At 39.4% G+C, this 20,511-nt stretch overlaps 2 protein-coding genes across 5 annotated transcripts in view; one reads left to right on the plus strand and one right to left on the minus strand.

Annotated features, from left to right (window-relative positions):
• Positions 1-1,146: 1,146 nt before the first annotated feature.
• mfsd13a (major facilitator superfamily domain containing 13A) lies at positions 1,147-10,485 on the minus strand. Of its 2 annotated transcripts, none has more exons than XM_038735865.1 (9): positions 10,341-10,485; positions 7,965-8,227; positions 7,470-7,549; positions 6,149-6,598; positions 5,926-6,046; positions 5,588-5,684; positions 4,537-4,708; positions 3,093-3,286; positions 1,147-2,207 (listed from the first exon to the last, which is right to left on the minus strand). In XM_038735865.1, the coding sequence occupies exons 2-9, from the start codon at positions 8,130-8,132 to the stop codon at positions 1,957-1,959; spliced, it is 1,533 nt and encodes a 510-aa protein (XP_038591793.1). In that variant the 5' UTR covers positions 8,133-8,227; positions 10,341-10,485; the 3' UTR covers positions 1,147-1,956. The 2 variants fall into 2 exon arrangements, with proteins under 2 accessions (XP_038591793.1, XP_038591792.1); XM_038735864.1 differs by having other exon boundaries at positions 10,281-10,461.
• A 1,499-nt stretch (positions 10,486-11,984) lies between these two features.
• sema4gb (sema domain, immunoglobulin domain (Ig), transmembrane domain (TM) and short cytoplasmic domain, (semaphorin) 4Gb) overlaps positions 11,985-20,511 on the plus strand; it is a 37,572-nt gene continuing 29,045 nt past the window's right edge. Inside the window, exons 1-3 of one of the 3 annotated variants that reach the window (XM_038735040.1) lie at positions 12,019-12,091; positions 12,217-14,185; positions 17,562-17,859. In XM_038735040.1, the coding sequence (XP_038590968.1) occupies positions 17,715-17,859 (145 nt within the window). In that variant the 5' untranslated portion in view covers positions 12,019-12,091; positions 12,217-14,185; positions 17,562-17,714. Of the gene's footprint in view, positions 12,092-12,216; positions 14,186-17,561; positions 17,860-20,511 lie in introns of all 3 variants that reach the window. The other 2 variants (XM_038735039.1, XM_038735041.1) reach the window with 2 other exon arrangements.

Below are 20,511 nucleotides of genomic sequence, written 5' to 3' on the forward strand. Positions count from 1 at the left end.
TTTCAACAATTAAACAGATCCTAAAATGAAAATCCGGTAAGTGTACGCATTTGACGCTAATTCACACCATATTTTGTTCAACAACAAAACGGGAAAGATGAAGTGTTGGATGAGGTCTCAATATTCTTGTTAAACAAAGTAATGTCTATGTATGTCTTCATCCAACACTTAAAAAAAAATTGCCCCTTTGCATTGAAGAATACAGGATACAGGGCTCTAAAAACCTCTGGTTGAACTAATCACAACTCATGTCAAGTAGACATAATTTTAAGGAATCCCAAGCCGAAACGATGGGCACCACTAAGTTACAGCATTCAGGTATGTTACAAAGGGATAGTTGACTATAAACCCACCGACCAGGCTTCATTGTCCCCTGAAAGCTCCAGGCTTATTTTCACAAGTGGTTTATGCCAGTTAATCCCCACTCACACTTTCAACTGCAACTGATGCTTTGATGCCTTAAGGTGCTTCATCACCCTGTATCAAAATCTAGTTTAAGACCATATTATTTCTGTTTTGTGCTTATATGTTGCATATTCCTTAATTAGTTAGAATTACTACTTGCTGAGCAAGGGTGCTGTGATTTTGCAGGAAACAATTGTCTATTAGGTTACAAATCTTCATAAGGCATTGCTGAACAATGGTGGGTATCTTACGAAGTATAACCGCAGTGAAATCAAACACCCCGTACTGAACTCTCGAGCTCTTCAAATAAAGGAATGCCTTCAGGAGTGTTTCTAAATTCACAATACTTGTCCTAGTTATCTTCATGATGATGATGATGATGAAGACTTTCACATGTACTGAAGCACGAGGCCTAAATGTCCTGGTCTATACATGGTCTATACTTTTACTTTACTTTTACAAAACTGGTTTTGGTTTGTGTCTCACTTTGCACAGGAAGATGGTTCAACAACTTTATTTTCCAGCTCTGTAACCCAGTAAAGAAAACTCTGCCTGAATAACATCCATCTTAAATAAAGCCACTGGATTCATTTAATCTGTTGTGGTGTTTGAACGGACATCCTTGTGGTTTGACATGTAATTAGTCTTATAAAAAGGTGATTGGTTGATTTTAAACATAGATGAGGTTTTTTGTGGTAATGCCACACATTCTTTGTATAATCTGAAAAATTACAAAACTGATCATGTTTACCAGGACAATTTGCTAAATCCAACGGTCTTTATTACAGTACATAAAATATGTCACAATCAGAATGTTAGAAGTACAACAAACAAATGGCAGTTTTGTGCAAAAACATCAATACCGGACGTATCAGAAAATACAGTTCTCAACATCAAACTGGCAGGGAATTCTGTGTAAATGTAAAGAAACAGTAAGATAATTAATCAGCTCTGAAGTGCAGCTTCCATGCAGTATCAGTAGCACTCTAAAAACAATAATGCAATGTTTAAAATTTAATTTTCTTCATCTTGTTAATAACATTAAAAATCAGAACTGCAAGCTTTGTGGAAAACCTTCTTTGCTCCTGGTTTTTAAATTAGGCTGATGTTACCGACAGATTAAGTAGCAGCAAGAGCATTCAGAGACTCTAGACTCGAATTATGCTTTACAGTACAAGAGGGCACCCAATCTTTGGCACGCACCATGAAATGCTGTCACCTTGGTCCATCTACATCCAAAGGATTGATTGGTTTTACTTGATATTTTGGTCATCTGTTAAAATATAAATAATTCAAAAGTCAATTTTTTTATATATATAAAAATAAGGCAAGTTTCATTTTTTAAAATATCGTTTCATGTTCTTCCCAGTGGGGATTTGTCAGCCTATTGTGCATTTTTCACTGTCCACTAAGCCACATGTTGCGTAGTGGTTCATAGTCTTGCACACAAGACTCGGCTGCCTTTTTTTTTCTCTAAGCCATCATCACAGGGATTGTAAAACTGACTATTTAAAAAGTGTCCATGTGCAGCCTCGTGCAGCTCTGTTCAGTTCATATGGCCTTGACATCGATAAGGTGGCCATGCTGGGCGCCTTGCCTTAGCGTCTTGATCCCTTGCAGCTTGCGGCCGTGAAGTGTGAAGCGCGACCAGGCAGCCAGCTGGAGCAGGGCACAGGTGATAGGCACAAAAACCAACATGTAGAAACAGCCCAGGCGCAGAGGCGGAGTCCCTGAGCCAGAGGAAACGTCAGGCACAGAAACCAGAGAGTCCTTCACAGGTTCCCTATTAAAAATATCATAACCTGGGGAAGAGGGGAAAAAAAGTAGTTTCTTCAGGGTACACAAAACACAGACGAATCAATTCACACACAGAACTGCTTCTTCGGAATGGATGGTTCCACTGAAATCAGACTAGATGTGAAGCCGTCCTACAAAAATTTGAAAACGGTAGGAATCCCACGCGTAAGAAGGCCTATAAATAAAACAAATTAAATATATAAACGGTTTGGTTTTGGACAGATGGCTAAGCTAATGAGGTGACAAAAAAGTCATATGGAGGTTATATTTTAAGTGTGTAATTGTCACAAAATAATGTTCTCTCTCTGTATTTTACATTTTGGGATTTTGGATTTTTGCTCTTGTGAAAAAAACTGCCCACAGATGTGGAAAGGAGGAGAGCAGAGTGAGAACAAGTGCACATGTGGCAAAAACACACTAATTTTTCCTTACAGGCTTACCCGCAGTGTTTTATAGCAAAGCCTGAAACAAAGACCAACTCATCTATCATTAAAAACACTTCTATGAAATAAAACATTAATCACTGAGCCTTTTCACACAGACTATGGTTATTGTTTAGGCTGGAATCTACTAACTAAATTGATCACAAGACAAAATGCGTAAGGATCTGGTTGGCTTAGACCTCTGCTAAATAAAGTGTCTGATTTTTCCAGTTGAACTTGTTGTGCAAGTTGCACTTATGTGATCTGTACAACAGTTCTACTTTTCAAAACGTTTCAGTTTCACAAAACCTGACAAAATCATTGACAGTGATCATAGGTAATTTCACACTTCCACCTGCCAGAAAGACACAAAGACACATGAATGCAGCAACTTGTAGCAGCATCTGAAACAAGGTAATTAAATACACTTTCTTATGGAGGAGTCAGCGTGAGTGCTTCTGTCTGTACCTGTGTAAACACACAGCAGCCATGTGCCAATGAGAGGAGCGAATGTCTGGCCAGGTTTGGTCAACAAGGCAACCATCCCGAAGAGGAGCGCAGAGGCAGCCTGCTGACGTCGATTAACCACAAAGTCCTCGTCCACCAGGTCTGAAATAACCAGTTTCAGCAGCTTGCAAGTCCCCTCCGTAAACACCCGGTTACTAGGACCAAGAGAAGTCACATTACAGTCTCTGGTCACAACAGTGTGGAGTCTTGTATTGTCAGCTGTAATGTAGTTTGTGACCGTATGTTGATGAAATGATCCTTTCGTTCTATAATGTAAACAGTAATTTATAGTAGCAGGCAGTTTTAAATTGAAGTCTTGTTACCAGGTGTTTATCAAGTTCTATTTAAGAGTATTAACATAAATTAAAGCTGGGGTAGGCAGTTTTGGATACTATAAAAATCTAGCTGTCTCTTGCCAGTTTCTCCAATATTACATACACCAGCTTTAAGGTGTGTCAACTATCTATTTGTTGGTTTCTAAAGAGGGGAAGCCCTACTAGAGCACGCACTAAGGTGTCTGTGTGTTAAAAACACATTTTATTGTGTGAAATGCAGGAATAACTTCTAGTGACAGCTCTGCCCCCAGAGAGAAACAACCACAAGCATTCGCACCCACTGCTGACAACGACAGCTGTGACTAAAATATCTAACCACACACTCCATCAGCTGCTGTTTGAGAGAGCATTCAAATCCTGGTGTTAACTATGAGAACAGCATGGTTATTTGAAATCTGAATCACTCTGTAAAACTTAAGGGGCAAAAAATGACGTTGAAATGTGAGCGAATGGGCTTAACCAGCGTTTGACCACACCTGGAAGTTTGTTTTATTCTTTATATACATTTGCACTTTCTTTACCTAATATTGTCACTTTGTTTCTCCATATTCTAAATGTACTATTGTTATTTATGTCTACTCTGCAATACAACTATTGTTTGAGCGTCCTTCTGGAGGTGGGATCTCTTTTCTGTTGCTCTACCTTTTTCCCTCCTGTTAAAGCAGTAAATATTGCTCTTTAAAAAGAAAATCCAAATCGAGGGTCTATTTATAGAAGAATTTATATGTTTTGTACAAATTTTAAGGCAAATGATTTGGGGCTGAGTGACAGAGGGACAAACAGGAGCAATATTTACATTTTCCTGGAGGAAAAAAGCCTTGTAGCAAAGAACAGTTAACACATTATTTGGATTACAATAAATGTTGAGTTAACCTTTAAACAGGATGTGACAGAAAGAGTGCTTGATGCGTGCTTGTTATGAATACTAGGCACAGAGCGATTCTACTTCCTGTCCTTGATATGTGTTGGGGTGTGTTTGTTTATTCAGCTATGAAAATGAGCAAACAAAAGTACAAGCAGTCACACATCGGATCCCTGAAGCGTGTGCTGATGTGTGTGCGTGGCCATACCTAGCAATGAAGATGCACAGAAGATAAATGTGGTCAGCCCCTGCCAGCAGCATAGCCACACTAAGTCCCAGTTTGAGCATAAATAGCCAGCGGATAACCTGGTAAACCCCATAACGCTGGCACAGTGTCAGGAAATACAAGTTGTTCAGGTGGGGGGCAATGTAAGAGATGCCTGCGTGGGAGCAGAAGCAGAAGTGCATTTAAAAAAAAAGACTTAAGAGCAGAAAGAATAGTAAAAAAAAAAAAAAGATGGATAGCAAATTATAAAGACAAATCTATTCCATCTTTGCCACAATTAGATCAGTTCTTAACAATTCAGGAGACCTTTCAGAATACCACCTCACTGGGTTTCTGAGATCTTCCTGATCTTTAAATCTAGACTGAAGACTGGATCAATTTACCATGCTGCATCCACAAATTAAATTATAGAATTATTGGCAACTAAAAGGTGCTTGTAAACATAAAAAAGCGTGTGGCTAGCTTGCATGCTACCAGTAATGTAACCTTCAGTCTGTATTCCACATTGTATAACTCTTTTTATATTGCTGAAATAATTACTGCAGATGTCCATTCAACACGACAAGCAAAGAATATTCATCTCCCTTATTATCGTACAACTCTTGGACAATATTCCATAAAATACAGAGGACCATCACTTTGGAATACTATTCCCCTTTTCTATCAAAACTAGTCCATCACTGACAGTATTTAACTCAAGCATGAAAAAATAAGTATGTCATGGTTAAATTTCAGTAGGTGTGTTGTGTATGTTTTATTTAATCGTTTATAACTGTCGTCATTATTTTTCCTGTAATAATTTTGTATAACATCAATTAAAAATCCAAAGGGGAGGTTTAACTATAAGCCCTTGGGGGTTCCTTACCTCTCCTGCATAATTCATACAGTGTATTTTTTATATATTGTTATTTGCCTTTGTGCTACTAAATAAATAAATAATTGTGTCTGTCTTGCCTAGCTCTAGCAAAAAAAAACCTGGATAAAGAAGACTTGAATGTGTGCATTATTTCCATTTTCTTAAAAGGGATCTTACCGAGTAAGATGGACCCTGTAGAGGCAGAAATATTGTCAGATAGGAGATGTTCCAGGAAAAGAGGGAAGAAATTGTTGTTGAAATGACAGTGAAACACCTGTAGGGGGAGCAGAGACAACAACAGAATAACTAAAGTAAGTAAAAAAAACAAACAAAAAAAACAAAAACACTGAACATTTGAACAAAACAAAACTAAGGACACAAAAAGCAAATCAGCCTCTGTATCACATGATTGTCGCCTGAGATAAAAGGCATAAAGACACAAATCAGATTAGGGTATTTTTTGTACTCCTGTTAATGCTACTGAAGCAGCACATCCAGTTTGATTAGGATCTTACCTGAACAAGGTTCATTGACACAAACCACATGAAGTTTCTGTGTTTGGAGAGCTGCTTGACGTACTGTCTAATGGTGACAGGTTTTTCTGGGTGGGTATGTGGAGCGTGACCTACACTCAGCCTTTGGACCGCAAAAGAAAAACAAGTAAGGAGTGAGACGGAGAGTCCAAAAACATCTCAACCAAAGTTATTGAGAATTTCCAGATCTTTAGAAATTCCTTACTCTTTGAGCATCTGTGCCTCATCCTGTCTTAGAAGGACTTCCTTTTGGAAACGAAGCTGTAGCAACTGAGACACTAAGAAAAAGCCCAAGATGGAAAAAGCTGCCAGAGTCACACAGAAGAGACGGAAGGAGTAGAAATCATCTTTGTCCCAGAAGGAGTAAGACAGAAATACGGAGAATGACCCCAAAGCGCTGAACACGGAGCAGTGGAAGTTCAGGCGTGTGCGATCAGTGGCGGACACTGCGAGGTCAGCCAGCAGGGCGCTGTGGTGGAGGTCCACCATAGTCAGGAAACCATCGTACAGACACAGGCACAGCAGGAACTGCAGTCCTGGACTGGCCCACGCCACCCAGAAGGCCAAGAAGGACAGAGCAAAGAGAGGGCCATTTCTGGAGAGGGCCTTCAGGCGCTTCAGCACCACCTCTGGAGTTGTGATCTGAGGGCCTGACCTGGGTGGAAAAACAAACAAAACGGAAACTTTGTTATGTCACCACCTTATGACAATACAGAGTCACACTTTTTTTAATCATGACGAAATGCAAACACAGATGGCAGCCGGATTTGTTTGAGAGATCTTGTTTTGATTAAGCGTTTACGTGCATTACTGCAGCTGATAAAAGGATCTATGCTGAAACATTTCTGTGTGCATGGGTGTAAATGTCTTCGCTCAGAGAAGCTGTAGGATAAGTGTGCAGGAACAACAGCGGTAGAAATCTGCAGGTTGACTGGAAAGCGAGCAGCGAGGGCAAAGTGATGTCAGAATGAGGAAGACAATTTCCTAAATTTCAGGACAATTTTACCAAAGATAAATATGTGTCTAAATACAAATATATTCTAGGGAAATGTCATGGTGTTTCAAAAATTACCTTTCTGAAATTATCTTACACTAGCAGAAAATTGACATTTATGTTTTTTATTTATCAGTATCTCTGCTGATCACCACAGGAACTACTGGATGCTGATATTTAGTCAAGGCTGTCAACGGTTACTTGTCTCTTTTCACAGGGAAATGCTGCTTTTATTAACTCTTTTTAAAAGAGTATCTCGGAAGGAACCTAGCTGCATTATGCGACATATCTAGAACTGACCTTTTTGTAATATAATAACTGTATAATCCAACTTTTTCTTGGCTTTTGGACAGCATTAAATGTCAGTTTGCAAAGACAAGCTATCAGCTTATTATCACTTCGGTCACATCCATGTTTAGTAAACTGTTAGAGGAAGCTGTTTTTTTCTCAGTTTTTTAATGTTTACTTGGTGTAAACATTATTTGCCACAGTGTTTTCTCTGAGAGAAAGGAGGAAGGTTGGAGACACTTACTGAGGAGAGCTGAGGAAGGAGCGATCACTCAGCCAGCCAAAGAGAGGATCATTCAGACTGTTCCATATGAGGAACACTGTCTGTGGAGCAGAAGAGAGAGCAGATAAGAAGACAATAAAACTTTATAAAAGTAAACAAATAAAGAATTATGGCTTATTGAAAAGCTAGAACATGATATCAAAGTTACACAACATATTTACATTTTATTCTTAGTACAGCTGGGCAATATAATAACTACACAAAACTATAAACGCAAAACTTTTTTGCTCCCATTCATCATGAGCTGAACTGAAAGATCTAAGACTTTCTCTATGTACATAAAAGGCCTATTTCTCTCAAATATTGTCCACAAATCTGTCAAAATCTGCACTTCTCCTTTGCCGAGATAATCCATCCACCTCACAGGTGTGGTATATCAAGATGCTGATCAGACAGCATGGCTATTGCACAGGTGTGCCTTAGGCTGGCCACAATAAAAGGTCTGTCGTCACTCACCTCTCCCACCCAGAAGGAGACTTTATCAATCTTGTAGATGGACACAAATGTCTCTACATAGTAAAGGAGGAACACATTGTGGAGGATGGAGGTAAACAAGGCCAAAGAGCCGTAGAGCACTGCAGTAGAGATGACGCCTTGCCAGCAGCCCCAGACGCTCCTGCCCATTCTTCTTTCTCAATCACTGTGCTCCGTCTTTTCTCTGTGCCAAGCTGCAATCATATCACGGCCTGGCTGATCCAGAGTCACCACCTCATCATAGCCTGCAAAAACACAGTGGCGTGTGGATAAATCGACTAAGACTTGACAGAAACATTGTTAAAGTTATTTTCAGTACAGTAGACAAGTGAAGGAAATATTCCCTCACCCTGAAGCAAAATATACATGATGTATAATGGAACACCTACTGTAAGTTACTGCAGCATCTCAGGGTAAAATCTCACCATTAATACAAAATAATATTAACATACCTGTCTCTGCAAAGAGTTTGAGGAGATTTCATAGCAATGGTACAGTAAGTACTTATTTAGCTAGTTAGGCTGTGGGCCACAGTTCCTTTCTCTTCTGGCCCACGCCCAGCTGTGGTGTGTGTTTAAAACTGTAATTTTCCTATTTTTATAACCACTGCTCTTGACGCTCCACCTCACTGCCCCAGTGTCCTCTTAAAAAGCTGTTCTTCTTCACAGTGAAATGACAAAAGGAAAGTCATACGATACTCAGCCATTCATTTCAAGCTAAGTTCTTTCATTTTGCTTTAATGTCCTTAGGTGTCATATTCAAAATTGCATTCTAGAGGTGTTCTGAATGTGCTGCACTACATAATTTACACCTACTGTTAATGTTAAAGGGCACAATATCCGACAAGAAAGACAAAGACAAAGAAAGCAATGGGTTGGAAAGCACACAAGGTTGTCTCCTTGTCACATCTCCTTGTGATGTAATGTCTTTTGTCACACCAACTGAGGACACATAGTTCACAATGAATGCAAATCCAGCGTCAGTTTGGTTACTAAAGTGCATTGTTTTGCTTCCCCTTTGAAAGCCCCTGGTGCAGTATCACATGTGGGAGAAGAATTCACTTAACAGGCTTCGTACTTCACACCTGACTCCCACAGGCTCAGACTTGCACTGATCTACGAACATCCTCTCACGGCTTCAAGCCTTATAATAGCTCACAATAACAGTGTCTCAAGGCAATTTCTCTTGTCTGAGTCAAAAACAGCGTAACGTCTACGCAAAGCTGCAAAAGCGAAGCTTCATATCAGGATCTCAGTGAGATAGCGAATGTGGTCAAAGCAAAGCTTTCCAACCCTGTTCCTATCAGATCCAAGCAGTGAAGTGGAATGACTCTCAGCTGGCTGCACCATATCACATCTCCAACACATATCTTTTTAAATCAGAAGTGGTTTACTTTGTAATATGTAACAGAGCGGGACTTCGATCTACAAATACCTAATTCATGTCCTCTCAGCCACAGCAGAATTAGAGCTGTTCCTATCTGTGGAGACGTTTCTTGGCTGGTTACTCTGATAAATTACCAGAATATATGGTGGCTGAGCTGGTGACACCTGATCTCAAGGCAGATTTGCAAACCACAACAAAAGGGGCATCCATCATCCCTTGTATCATTTGCTGCAGACATTTTAAATTGTGGTTGATAATACAGAGGCTGAATGCAGCAATCTTGCTCAAATGTAGGTAAAATAAACAAAAAACAAATGTCCACTTATAATCACAACATGCAAACACTACAAGTGTTAGTTAGCAGGGTTTTAAACCGCTTCAGGTTAACGTTACAAGCATGCAAATTCCTAGCGTCTTAAATACAAGCCGGGATTGTAAGCTAATGCAATCTTGCATACACAGTTAAGGAACAGGTGGCATTGCTTGTCTTGAAATGATAAACAGTTATCAAGTTATTTAGCCTTATTCACCATCTGGTAGGGTTCTGATCATAACCAGCTAGCCAATTAATAACGTTACGTTTGGACTAACGTTACTGTCATATTCGACTATTAAAACTACAACTAACATCCCACGTGTTGTGTAAGTTAGTCTGTTGTGTCTGCCCATAACAGCTGGTAAGACCGATAGATATCTTGTATGAAAAGTATCTATTATTAAATCTATTACTGGGCTGGAGAACGTAACTTAGCCAGCCACCGCTAATGGTTAGCACCAGCTAGCCTTAGTTAAATGCTACCATTAGCTAGCTGTTTAACGACAACGACAACAAACTGCCTGTCTATCTGGAAATAAACAAATACAAAACTAGTTTCAAGTATATGTACAGCAGAGCAAAGAGGTTTCACGTACCGACAGAGCTGTTAAGCAGGCCGAGTAAGTAAGTCGTGTTTTACTCGGTGAGAAGCTAACCTGTTAGCTCAGCTGTGCCTCGATCACCGGACGGCAGACAGACCACGTCATGACAGCTGCAGTCGGTTTACTCACGTCCGCGATGACTGTAGTGGCTTTGTGAAAGGGTTTCCCACACTGTGGTTTCTCATCAGGGTACAGCATGGATCAGACTTACAGCGCCACCCAGGGCAAATGTTACCAGGACCAGATATTCTTTGGCTCTGTTAACGTGTGGATGGGTCAAGTCAACTATTAGTGCTGCTGCAGGAACTGCTGAACAGGTTTGAAGGTTTGAAGCAGAAAATGAAAGGAACATGTTCTTAACTGCTTTATACAAGTACTTGTACTGGTCTATACACATGTGTATTTGAGTGTCACTATTGCAATATATATTTCCATTGTAAAGTGTAAACAATATACCCCTGAAACTAATTTAAATGTTCATAGTTTCTACATCAATCACTAGGCCTATTAAATGCTGTGTATGTACAATTAAATCACTATTTTTTTTCTTCAATATTAAACTAAAGTTCCAACTTAATAGGCCACATTAAAAAATACATTTGTTTCATGTATTCGTCTTCAAGTTAATGTCAAGGAGCAGTGGAAGAGGGTAGGAACATCTGACTTAGGGCTGCAGGATATGGTAAAAAAAAAAGAGATTATTTTGACAGATAAAGATGAAAGATATGATTTGCATATGATTCATGAAAATCACATTTGTTGGGGTCTGTACAAAACAAACATGTCTTCTTACATCTGCAGCACCACAGTACTTCATTATAATGCTGTATTGCCACACATTTTACCTTAATCAAATTGGATGTTGCAGTTAGCCATATCGCGATTTCGATAATATTTCGGTTTATTGTGCAGCCCTAATCTGAATATATTCTTCTAGTCCATGTATGTCCTTTTATTAGCCTACTACATTTCAGAGTAAAATAAGGCAAGAGCAGTAAGACCATATGTGTGATTTGAGAAGGAGCTTTAGGAATTACCCTGTTTGTGACAATGAACTATGTGACAATGTGAATTATATGGGCTGGATGTGGGTATATTGGATTACATAGATACAATACTATTAGGTCGCACATGTCATTTATACCACTGTCCTAAATATAAATAGGTGGAAGAGACACACAAATAAAAACTTTCCATCTTTTCTCCAGCAGGGGTCAGTCACGAGGCACAGATCACACGGATAATATTCAGACAATATTACACACACAATCTTAAGTAATAATAAAATAATCTGTGATATTCATAAAGAAAGACATAAGTAAAAGGTTTGTTTTATTTCTATTTGGACCTAAGAGCCGCCCATACTGAACACTAAAACATCATGACATTATTGTACTATAGTAGTTTTTCCAACCCATTTGACCCGTTTTAAAATATATTTAAGCTTTAGATAATCGTGAAAGCCTCATAAAGAATCAAGGTCAAGATGGGCAGCACAAGACATGAAAAACACAATAGGTAGCCTATATTATCCTTACAGAACATTACAGGCATATCATTTAATCACTCCAGGATTAAAAGGTATTCTTCTAAAATGTCTTTATGAATGAAAACATGGAAAACTTATGAGGAAACTGTGGTCATAAGATAGCGCAGGTTATGGATCCTGTGTGTGCGTGTGACTGGGGGTGGGGTGGACTTGGTTTGAGCATTGGGTAACTGCAGCAGCAGCAGAGAAGATCGCTGTTTCGCAGCGGAGAGGACGAATCAGTGAAATATTTTTGTGGACTCCAGGAAACAAGCAGGTGAGTCAGTCTTTTCCCGCTTTATTGCTCGTTAACGTGTTCCTTCCACTCTTCCTGCGCACACACACTCACATCTGTACTCAGGTGAAGGTGATTAAAGAGTGCGCTGCTGTTTTCCTTCTCAGTGCTGCAGTCCAGGTCGGACAGGTGTACATGGTTGGATGGTTGTACCTTCCTATCACGCGTGGGGACTCTTTACAGACGAAAAGGCCTGATTTTTTGTATTTTTACCTAAATCCATATTGGTGCAAGTTAAATGTATCGATTAATTACTGTTAGGGTATGTGCGGGAGTGTTTTTGTGTCACCAGATAGCCTACATCAATATTAGGACGTTTCTGAAGCCTCTTAATCTGCGTTGCGAGCTGAATGCATTGTTGTTAAAGTCAGATGTATGTAAAAGCATACACAATATATTGCTTATCTGTTTTAAAGCTGTTCCTGCCTGGCTGTGTTACTTTTGAAAGAAATAGGGGTGATGAAGCATGATGATCCAACGACGTGTGGAAAGAGAGGAGGGAGTAGTATCTTCAGTGGTTTATTGTAAAAAGTTAATTAAACCCACAAAGCTTCTTGCTCTTAATAGGACATGAGTGAGATAGAGCTGTAACACTGGTCAGAAATTAGTTTAATAGATTCATTTCACCTTTACCTTTATATATGGTTTAAAACTGTTACTTGTTTTATGGTTAATACATCATGTACTAACGCTTAATAGATCAGATATGAGTCATTAATACATTTTGAGCTGCCAGGTGGATAGATGTGGCATACCCAGATCCTTTACTTTGAGTAAAAGTGGAAATACCATAATGTAAAATCCTCTATTACAAGTTGCTGCATTCAAAATCTAACTTGAGTAAAAGTATTACATGCTAATAGTACTTCAGAGTTCATGTAGGTTGAGGTGGAACTATTTTTAATTAATGAATATACTTTCAGATAGTTTAATATATAACAGTAAGTTAAAGAAGTACATATCTGTAAAATCTTAATTTGAAAAGTGTTTGTAACTGTTCTGAAAAATGTGTAAAAAGTACAAAATTTCCCTCTCAAATAGTGGAATAGAAGTGTAAAGTAGCATAAAATGGCAATATTTAAGTAAACTAAAAATACTTGTAGTACCACTGCCGTGTAGTCCTTAATAATGGGCAGAACATTTCTCACTTTCCCATAAGGCATCTGCAACTGCTGTATAAATGTTAATAAGTATTCATCCATCAAGTCTGCAGTTGTACATTTTAACAAGTCATTAATAAATTAATTAGGGTTCATTTACCCTGCAGACCATTTTGCAGAAGGTCAGAGGTCAAACAGCCTATTGGAGGGGTCGTCGTGATGAATTAAAGAGCTGCCTAAAAAGACAAAGCAGAGAGGATAAATTCCAGACAGAAAATGGCAACCCAAAAAGCTGTTCTTGTTAACATAACAAGCTCATAGCGGATCTGTATATATTAGTATTGGTAATTGATTTATTAACTAACTAGTAATAAAGCAATTTTTCACGCCCACCACAAGAGTGGTACAGATGACTGAAGTCATAATCTCTCTCAAGTAGTGCAGAGAGGAGGATAGTGTTTATATTGGATTTGTTTGATATTGATGTCTTAATAATTTCAAGGCTGACAGATCAATTCACACATTAGAATATGTGACCAATTAATAGCATATACCACAATATATGCAAATTTGATTGTACTGTACAGTACATTACAAGATGTTCTTGCATTGTTTGAGAAGCAGATTTAATCACATGAGGTTTGAGATCAGCATCATTCTGCACGCTTTCATTACTTATGACATTCATTGCTTATGGTCAGGATCATGTTTTTCCACTTCTCCATGCTTTTGGCTGACCATTTCTTACTTAAAATATTTTTTCTGAAGTAAACTTTTAACTTTATAACTTTATAAAGAGATCTTATAAGAGATTAAAAACAAAATCTAATTTCCAACGAGTCAAAAATTGACTTTATGGATTATTCCTTTCATTTCCAAATCAAAATGAGTGTTGTGTTATCCATGTTGACAGATCTAAACAAAAAAAGGCTCTGGTGTTCCATCTCATGATTTAACCTCAGGAAAGACAAAGAAGGTGAGATGATCTGTAATCACATATTATAGTAGATGAATTTAATAACATGTACACAGCAGAAGAAAAGACAGTTTTAAATTGATTATACACATAAATATATATGTGTGTATACTATACACACATATATATTTATATTTATACATATCCCTTTGAATTCCAAGATATTATTGCATATTATTATTTTTGAGTATGATGTAAGTTTTATCAGCTCTATCAGATAGACTCTAACAATTTCCCCATACATTCTTTATATTTTTAATGGATGAAGAGGCCGTTTGACACAATCATGATTTTATTCTTCTCTGAGAAGAAGTCTTAAGATATCTCCACATCACAGTGAATCACCTCTCATTCTGCCTTCATTGTGCCTTTATGGTTCAGCACCTAATGGTTTGAGATAAAGCAAGAAAAGAAAAAGTATAAATATCATATTCACGCATAGCACAGTATATAGTACACCATACCCTTCATAAAGTGTATTCATTCAGTCTTTGTTGGTTGATGGCTTTAGCACAAAAGTTTGGCAGTGTGTTTGGCATTTTAAGTGGGATCAGTTGAAAGGAAATACAAGAATAGCGCACCTGTTTTATTGATCTTTCTGCACAAATGTCAGGCTAGATATTTTGCAAATAATTCTGCCCTGACAGACGCTCCTATTGGAAAACAGCTTTATCATTCTCTGCAAACTTCACATTATTCTGTATGCAAGTAATGACTTGATTTCAGGATTGATGAGCAGCAGAGACTATCACTAAAACCATCTGTATGGATCAGTAAACAGGAAGAAACTGATAGTCCTTGCTAAATAAAAGGTGTTTCAGACAACGCCTGCTGTTTTGTTCGATCCATCTTTTCTCCCATCATGCATGACACATCGGTCGAGCCACTGCCAAGGCAGATGTGTTTACCTTTCCCTCCTGGAGCTTCCATGCATGTGTTGAAACAATGGTGTGTTTGCTGTGTGTTACATGAAGACAGCAGCTGACAAAACCACACCAAAGGGCATCTCACCAGCATTCCCGCCTGTCTAGTTGATCTTCTCTACGTGTTGCTACAGTTATAACGGACTGTGGTTTTGTAGGCACTGACAAACAAGACAGATGTTATACTGTACTTTTGGGGAGTACTAGTGCATATGTGAAATAAATTGTATAAAGCCTTTTGTGGCTCTAAAGGCAGCTGTAGGCTATACAATCTGATAAATCAAGTGATGAGTAAGTGAGTTTACCACACTTCTGTAGCCAACTCCTCATGTCTGCTTGAGGCCAGTGGCTTGAGGCTACTTTAGCCGCTACTAGCTTAATATACCCAATCTCTGAACCGTCTGTGGTCGAGTTGCATTTTGGATTATGCAGACACCTGCTTTTAACAAGGAAGAAAAATGTGTGCAATAAAAAAAAGACGAAATCTCTGGTTCTGCTGCATGAATTTTGATCATTTTAAAAAGTCCATTGTGAGTCAGGCAATATCAGTGCAAAATGGTGAAGTTCTCTTGTTAAGAATGCATGATGTAACCTTGAAGAACCTTGCAATTCCTCAGTCATGGAAATCAGTTCTATAAAAAGCATGAAACAAATCAGCAGTTCAGTCAGTACCACAAGCAGACACGTATCTGTTGTTTGATGGCATTCTGAGTAGTGATGGTGAAATGTGTGCCCTGCATAGATATGAAGTCACAAAGGTTTTGTTTTTGAGATAAGGGCTTTATTGAAAGTGTGAAGCTGGATGATAAAAGTTTACGAGCCAAAAAATGTCACTTATAGCCTTGTCTGGTGTTTTAAACTGCATTCTTCATCTGTGAATGTAATAGTATGAAATACAAAATACATAATAATATAATTGCTAAATTATCTGTAGAACTCCTCAGGACTCCTTAACTTTTCTCACTAAAAATGACAAATCTGAATGCAACTTTAGATCCTCAAGAGTCAGGCCTGAAACATATTTTGGACTGTTCAGGATGAGTTAGGTAACTCAGCAATGGTAGGTTTTGCAAAGCAAAAGCATGGACATTACATTGTGTAAAGCCAGCCTTAGGGAATAGTTCTGGTTTAAGACAAGATGAGGGGATCTTTGCACCATCACTAACTCTTTCCCTTCTCATCTCTCACTTTGTCATCTCTTAGGTTGGTTTCAAAGCTTAGCACCCAAACTGCTAACAGAGAGGTCATTAGCCTCATTGTGCTTCACGTTGCGAGTGATTAGCAGCAGCAGCCACAGAGATTAAGCTGGGAGTTCTCCAGTGTCACAATGCGACGGAGCGGGATTCACAGTGTTGACCCTTTGATCAGTGACAGAGCCACAGAACGGGCAGCCAGGCGGAGATTGTGTTGATGGCGCGGGGCCTAATCTCCAGATTATCCGTCATGCTGCTCCAGTGTGCACACACAGCTAATTAAGAGATGGAGTTGTGTGTTGCAATATCACATCACAGGGGTGCATTATTTAACTCCCAAAACTTTTTAAACTGCCTTTTATGTAACAGCACCTTATTCATTCACTCTGGCTAATTGGTTGTAATCAGAGAGCGATGAGGCATATCAGCAAGTAATTTTCAAGCTGTCAAGTTGGCAAGAAAGTTCATCACAGTATCTTTTCAGCAAAGTTCATCGTGGATGTTATGAAATATTTACAAATGTCAATCTTGTCTGTTTCTGTTAAACATTGGGGACATTCAGGGCAGACTGGAGGAGTAAGTGTAACTGTCTGTATATCTCTGAAAGCTGTGTGATGCACTCCAAGGTGTTTCCCACCAACTAATATATGCAACTTCACCAGTGGTGGAAACATTTGAGTTTCCACATGAGTACATTTCCTCAAGTACTGTACCTGAGTACAGTATTGAGGTACTTTTCCATTTTCTGCTTCTTTCTATTTGTAGTTTCCAACATTTAAAGGCAAATATACTTTTAACGGCACAACACTCTTTTGACAACTATACTTCTGGTTACTGCATTGCAAAAAATTAAACCTATTGGCTTGTGAGCCCTAACAGAAAAACAGTGTCTAGTTGGGTCACGTATCCATCGACAGAGATATTTCTCTTTTGGACATTTTCAGATGGTTTAATTTACATAACTGTTCTCTACATGTTAGCTTTGCAGCAGCAACTGTCACGACCGTTTGATAACCCACCACCTAGCTAATTACATTACTAGCCGTGCCTTTGTTTCCTCTCTATCATTGTATTTGTCATGGTATTGGATTTCTCCAAAATTGCATACCCTGCTTTTAAGTAAAGTGTTTGTTTTGCAAATGTTCATTTTGTTTTTAATCAATCTCTCTGAACTCCTGTTCCACCTCAGGACAACAGCATCCGGTTTGGTATGCAGGTTAATTTCTCTCTCAGTTACAAACATCTTTTTTCTCTGCACAGACTGAACATGTTCTCACCTGAAGGATAATCAAGAGTCTACATCTGCTTGCTGCTGGGCCTGAAGAAACACACTACTCACGCTCAGTGTTGTCCCTGTGTGTTCAAAGAGAGTGCAATTGAGGCTGTGCTTGGACCAAGGTCTGTGTGTTAAATATGGGAGACCAGAGATCAGCCCAGCCCCTACTGCTTTTGCTGCTGTCCCTGATGCTCCTTGCCAGGCTGTCACAGCTGTGGGCCTTCCCCTTCAGCCCATCCCTGGACCTGGATGTCACTCCCAGGACTACTGTCTTCTCCAAAGGTGAGGGGCAAAGATACTGTGTGAGGTAAAAAAGAAATGTGCATGCCGGTGTTGTCTAACAACCGCAAGAAGTTAGTTAGTGTAGTGTCAGTCAACATGGTCAGCAGTTGGAGATGCAGCAGTTAAATCATTAAACACACAGTACACATATTTTTAGATTCAGTGTGACTTACACTTTCTGAGAATATCCTTTTCTCAAATGCCCATCCAAGAAATGTCCATAAATCCACTTAGAAATCATAGAAAAAAGACAGAACTTTCTTTCTTTTTCTTCTAGTAAAAGTTGTCTATACAATCATGAGTACATTGCAAACAGGAACTGTTAATAGCTGCAGTGCCAATTTGCCAAATGTTAACAAAAACAGGTAAAAAATAACCAGGCTCAAGTGGCCCACTACTCTTTAAATCCAAGGGAACATTATACTTTCTTGTTTTTTACATGCAGTACCATTCATAGTAATGTGGGGAGGGGAGGGGACACAGTGTCAGACTTTAAAAACCCATGTTCTAGATGCATCCATGCAAACACACATGCACAAGCCTGCTAAGCACTCACCTCCCTGTCCTTATTTGATGGTGCTGTGTCTCCTTCTACCCCTGCCCATTAAAGAAGTGGCACACTTTTCGAAGTTGGCCCTGAAGACAGCTCACTTCATGCTCAGAGTTATTAATCGCCTCTCTCAAGCCCTGTCCTAGATCACATGGCTCAGCAAACACTTCTAATGAAACAATAGACAAGAGGCCCTCATAAAAGAGGACCTGAACACAGAAGGCCTGATTAGTGTCCGTGCAGAAAATACTGCTGAATAGGTGTATTTCGGCAGAGAGTGGGTATTTACACACATCATCAGCACCTTCCTCTCCACCACCTTATCCCCCTCGCTTGCTACCAGCTCACCTTTCCCCTCCCTAGCTCCTTGCTCCCCATTACTGCGGCAGAGGCTACCACTGCAGCTGCAGCGAGAAGGGAACTCCGGCAATGGCAGACTGATGGTATGGCTGTGCTCTTACCTCCACCCCTCTCCTCTCTACTCCTCTTCAGTCCTCTGAGGATGAGTATTATTAGAGGAAGGGTGGAGTGAACAGGGACAGCTCTCTTGCCAGCCGAGCTCTCCGTTGCAATGGCATAAGAACTGTTGAGAGTGTTGCAGCGTGAGATGATGCTTAGGAGATGGGAGGGTATGCTGCTTGACGCTCTGAATCCCAATCACTCAGTGATGAGAACATAACAGAGGAGGAGCCACTTCTTAGTGTTAGTTTGCTACTTTTTGGTGCATTTTCTTGATCCAGCCTTAGAAGGATTGGTGCAAAAATGAATATTTTGTTTGAAGCTTGCTGAAGAAAGATGAAAAGTCCAAGTTTTGCTCCACAATCAGTAGAGAATATTTAGGAATAAACATTCATGGCAGAACCTGCAGCATAAAGAAAAAGACGGGGCACTACTTTTAAATATGCTATTGCTGTTTACTGCAACCATTGGTAGCTGACAGCACTGGACTGGTTACTAATGTCAGTATTTATCGATCAAATGAAAAGGACATGCTCAATTAACTCTGAAGAGTTCATTAGATGGGGCAGCACCTATAACTCATTAAGACTCATTAAGCCTCATTAAGTAAGTTTGTAAGTGCATCATTGTCTATTCTGAAAGCCTCCTTCAAGTTGTCACACCTCTGGCTACTTATTTACACATCTCTAAGTCTGACTCTGCCTCTGATCATAAATCATACATACTCTGCATACTGTGGGCTCTTTTCTGTGCTGCAGCCAGAGTCAGTCTATCATCACAGCTTTTATTTTTCTGTTTGCCCTCGTAGAAAGTTGTCCTTGACCTAATTCCTCATCATCAGGGGAGCCGTGTGAGTGCATGTGAGAGTACAGAATGTGCACGTGTGTCAGCATGCGTTTCATCAGGTCTGAGTACCATGTACGTGTGTGCTCTATGTGTGTGTGGGGAGAGGGCTGTTTGGGAATGCATTTAGTCACATCATGTAAAATCTGCGCCCCCCGTCAATTTCCCTGTGGTGACACATGCCACTCAGGGGGGGAGGTGTGGAGACTGCCAAGCACCTCATAAAGAAGATATGTCTGGCTAGGTGTGCAGTACTGAATATGGAAATAGGATGGATGTTGTATGTGGGTGTCACTACCTATGGGAGACTCCGTGGGAGGATTTAAATTATGTTTCTCAGCTGGGGTGAGGGGGCGCTCATTAATTTACAGTATGCTTTGCAGATGGCCTGCTTGAGTGGGAGTACAAGGACATGCTGTATTTGAGGGAGTTCAGATTACAAGATGGAAAATGACACAAGATGACTTCATGCACTCTTAAAGAAATCTTTAGGTACAGGTGGATTGAAAACCCCACACACTAAAGAAGAAAAGAAAAAGACAGGATCCAGTATACTGTAACATTTTATTCACAAATATACTACTTTAGTAATTAGTATTCTCATCCATTATGTAAAGCTGCATAAATAAATATTTTATGACTATAAAATGACGAACCCACAGAGAATTATCACTACAGTTTTAGTATCTTTCAGCTCATTGTTTTGTTTTTATTGCCTGCAACCTCAAAATTGCAAAAAAAACAACAGCAAAAAACCCCAGAAAAAACAGCAACAGGCTCTGTTTTCAGTGAAAAAGCTC

Source organism: Micropterus salmoides, unplaced genomic scaffold, assembly GCF_014851395.1.
Source record: "Micropterus salmoides isolate LMB-PRFRI ecotype aquatic unplaced genomic scaffold, ASM1485139v1 Ms_hic_scaffold_21, whole genome shotgun sequence".
Taxonomy (NCBI): Eukaryota; Metazoa; Chordata; class Actinopteri; order Centrarchiformes; family Centrarchidae; genus Micropterus; species Micropterus salmoides.

Bases quoted from the DNA above. Each gene is read 5' to 3' on its own strand.
- mfsd13a (XM_038735865.1), bottom strand. From the start codon at position 8,132: ATGGGCAGGAGCGTCTGGGGCTGCTGGCAAGGCGTCATCTCTACTGCA. The intron at 5,685-5,925 runs GTAAGATCCTAA...CTCCCCCTACAG, and splicing joins TGTCAATGAACCTTGTTCAG to GTGTTTCACTGTCATTTCAA. The intron at 2,208-3,092 runs GTACAGACAGAA...CCTCTTCCCCAG, and splicing joins GCTGCTGTGTGTTTACACAG to GTTATGATATTTTTAATAGG.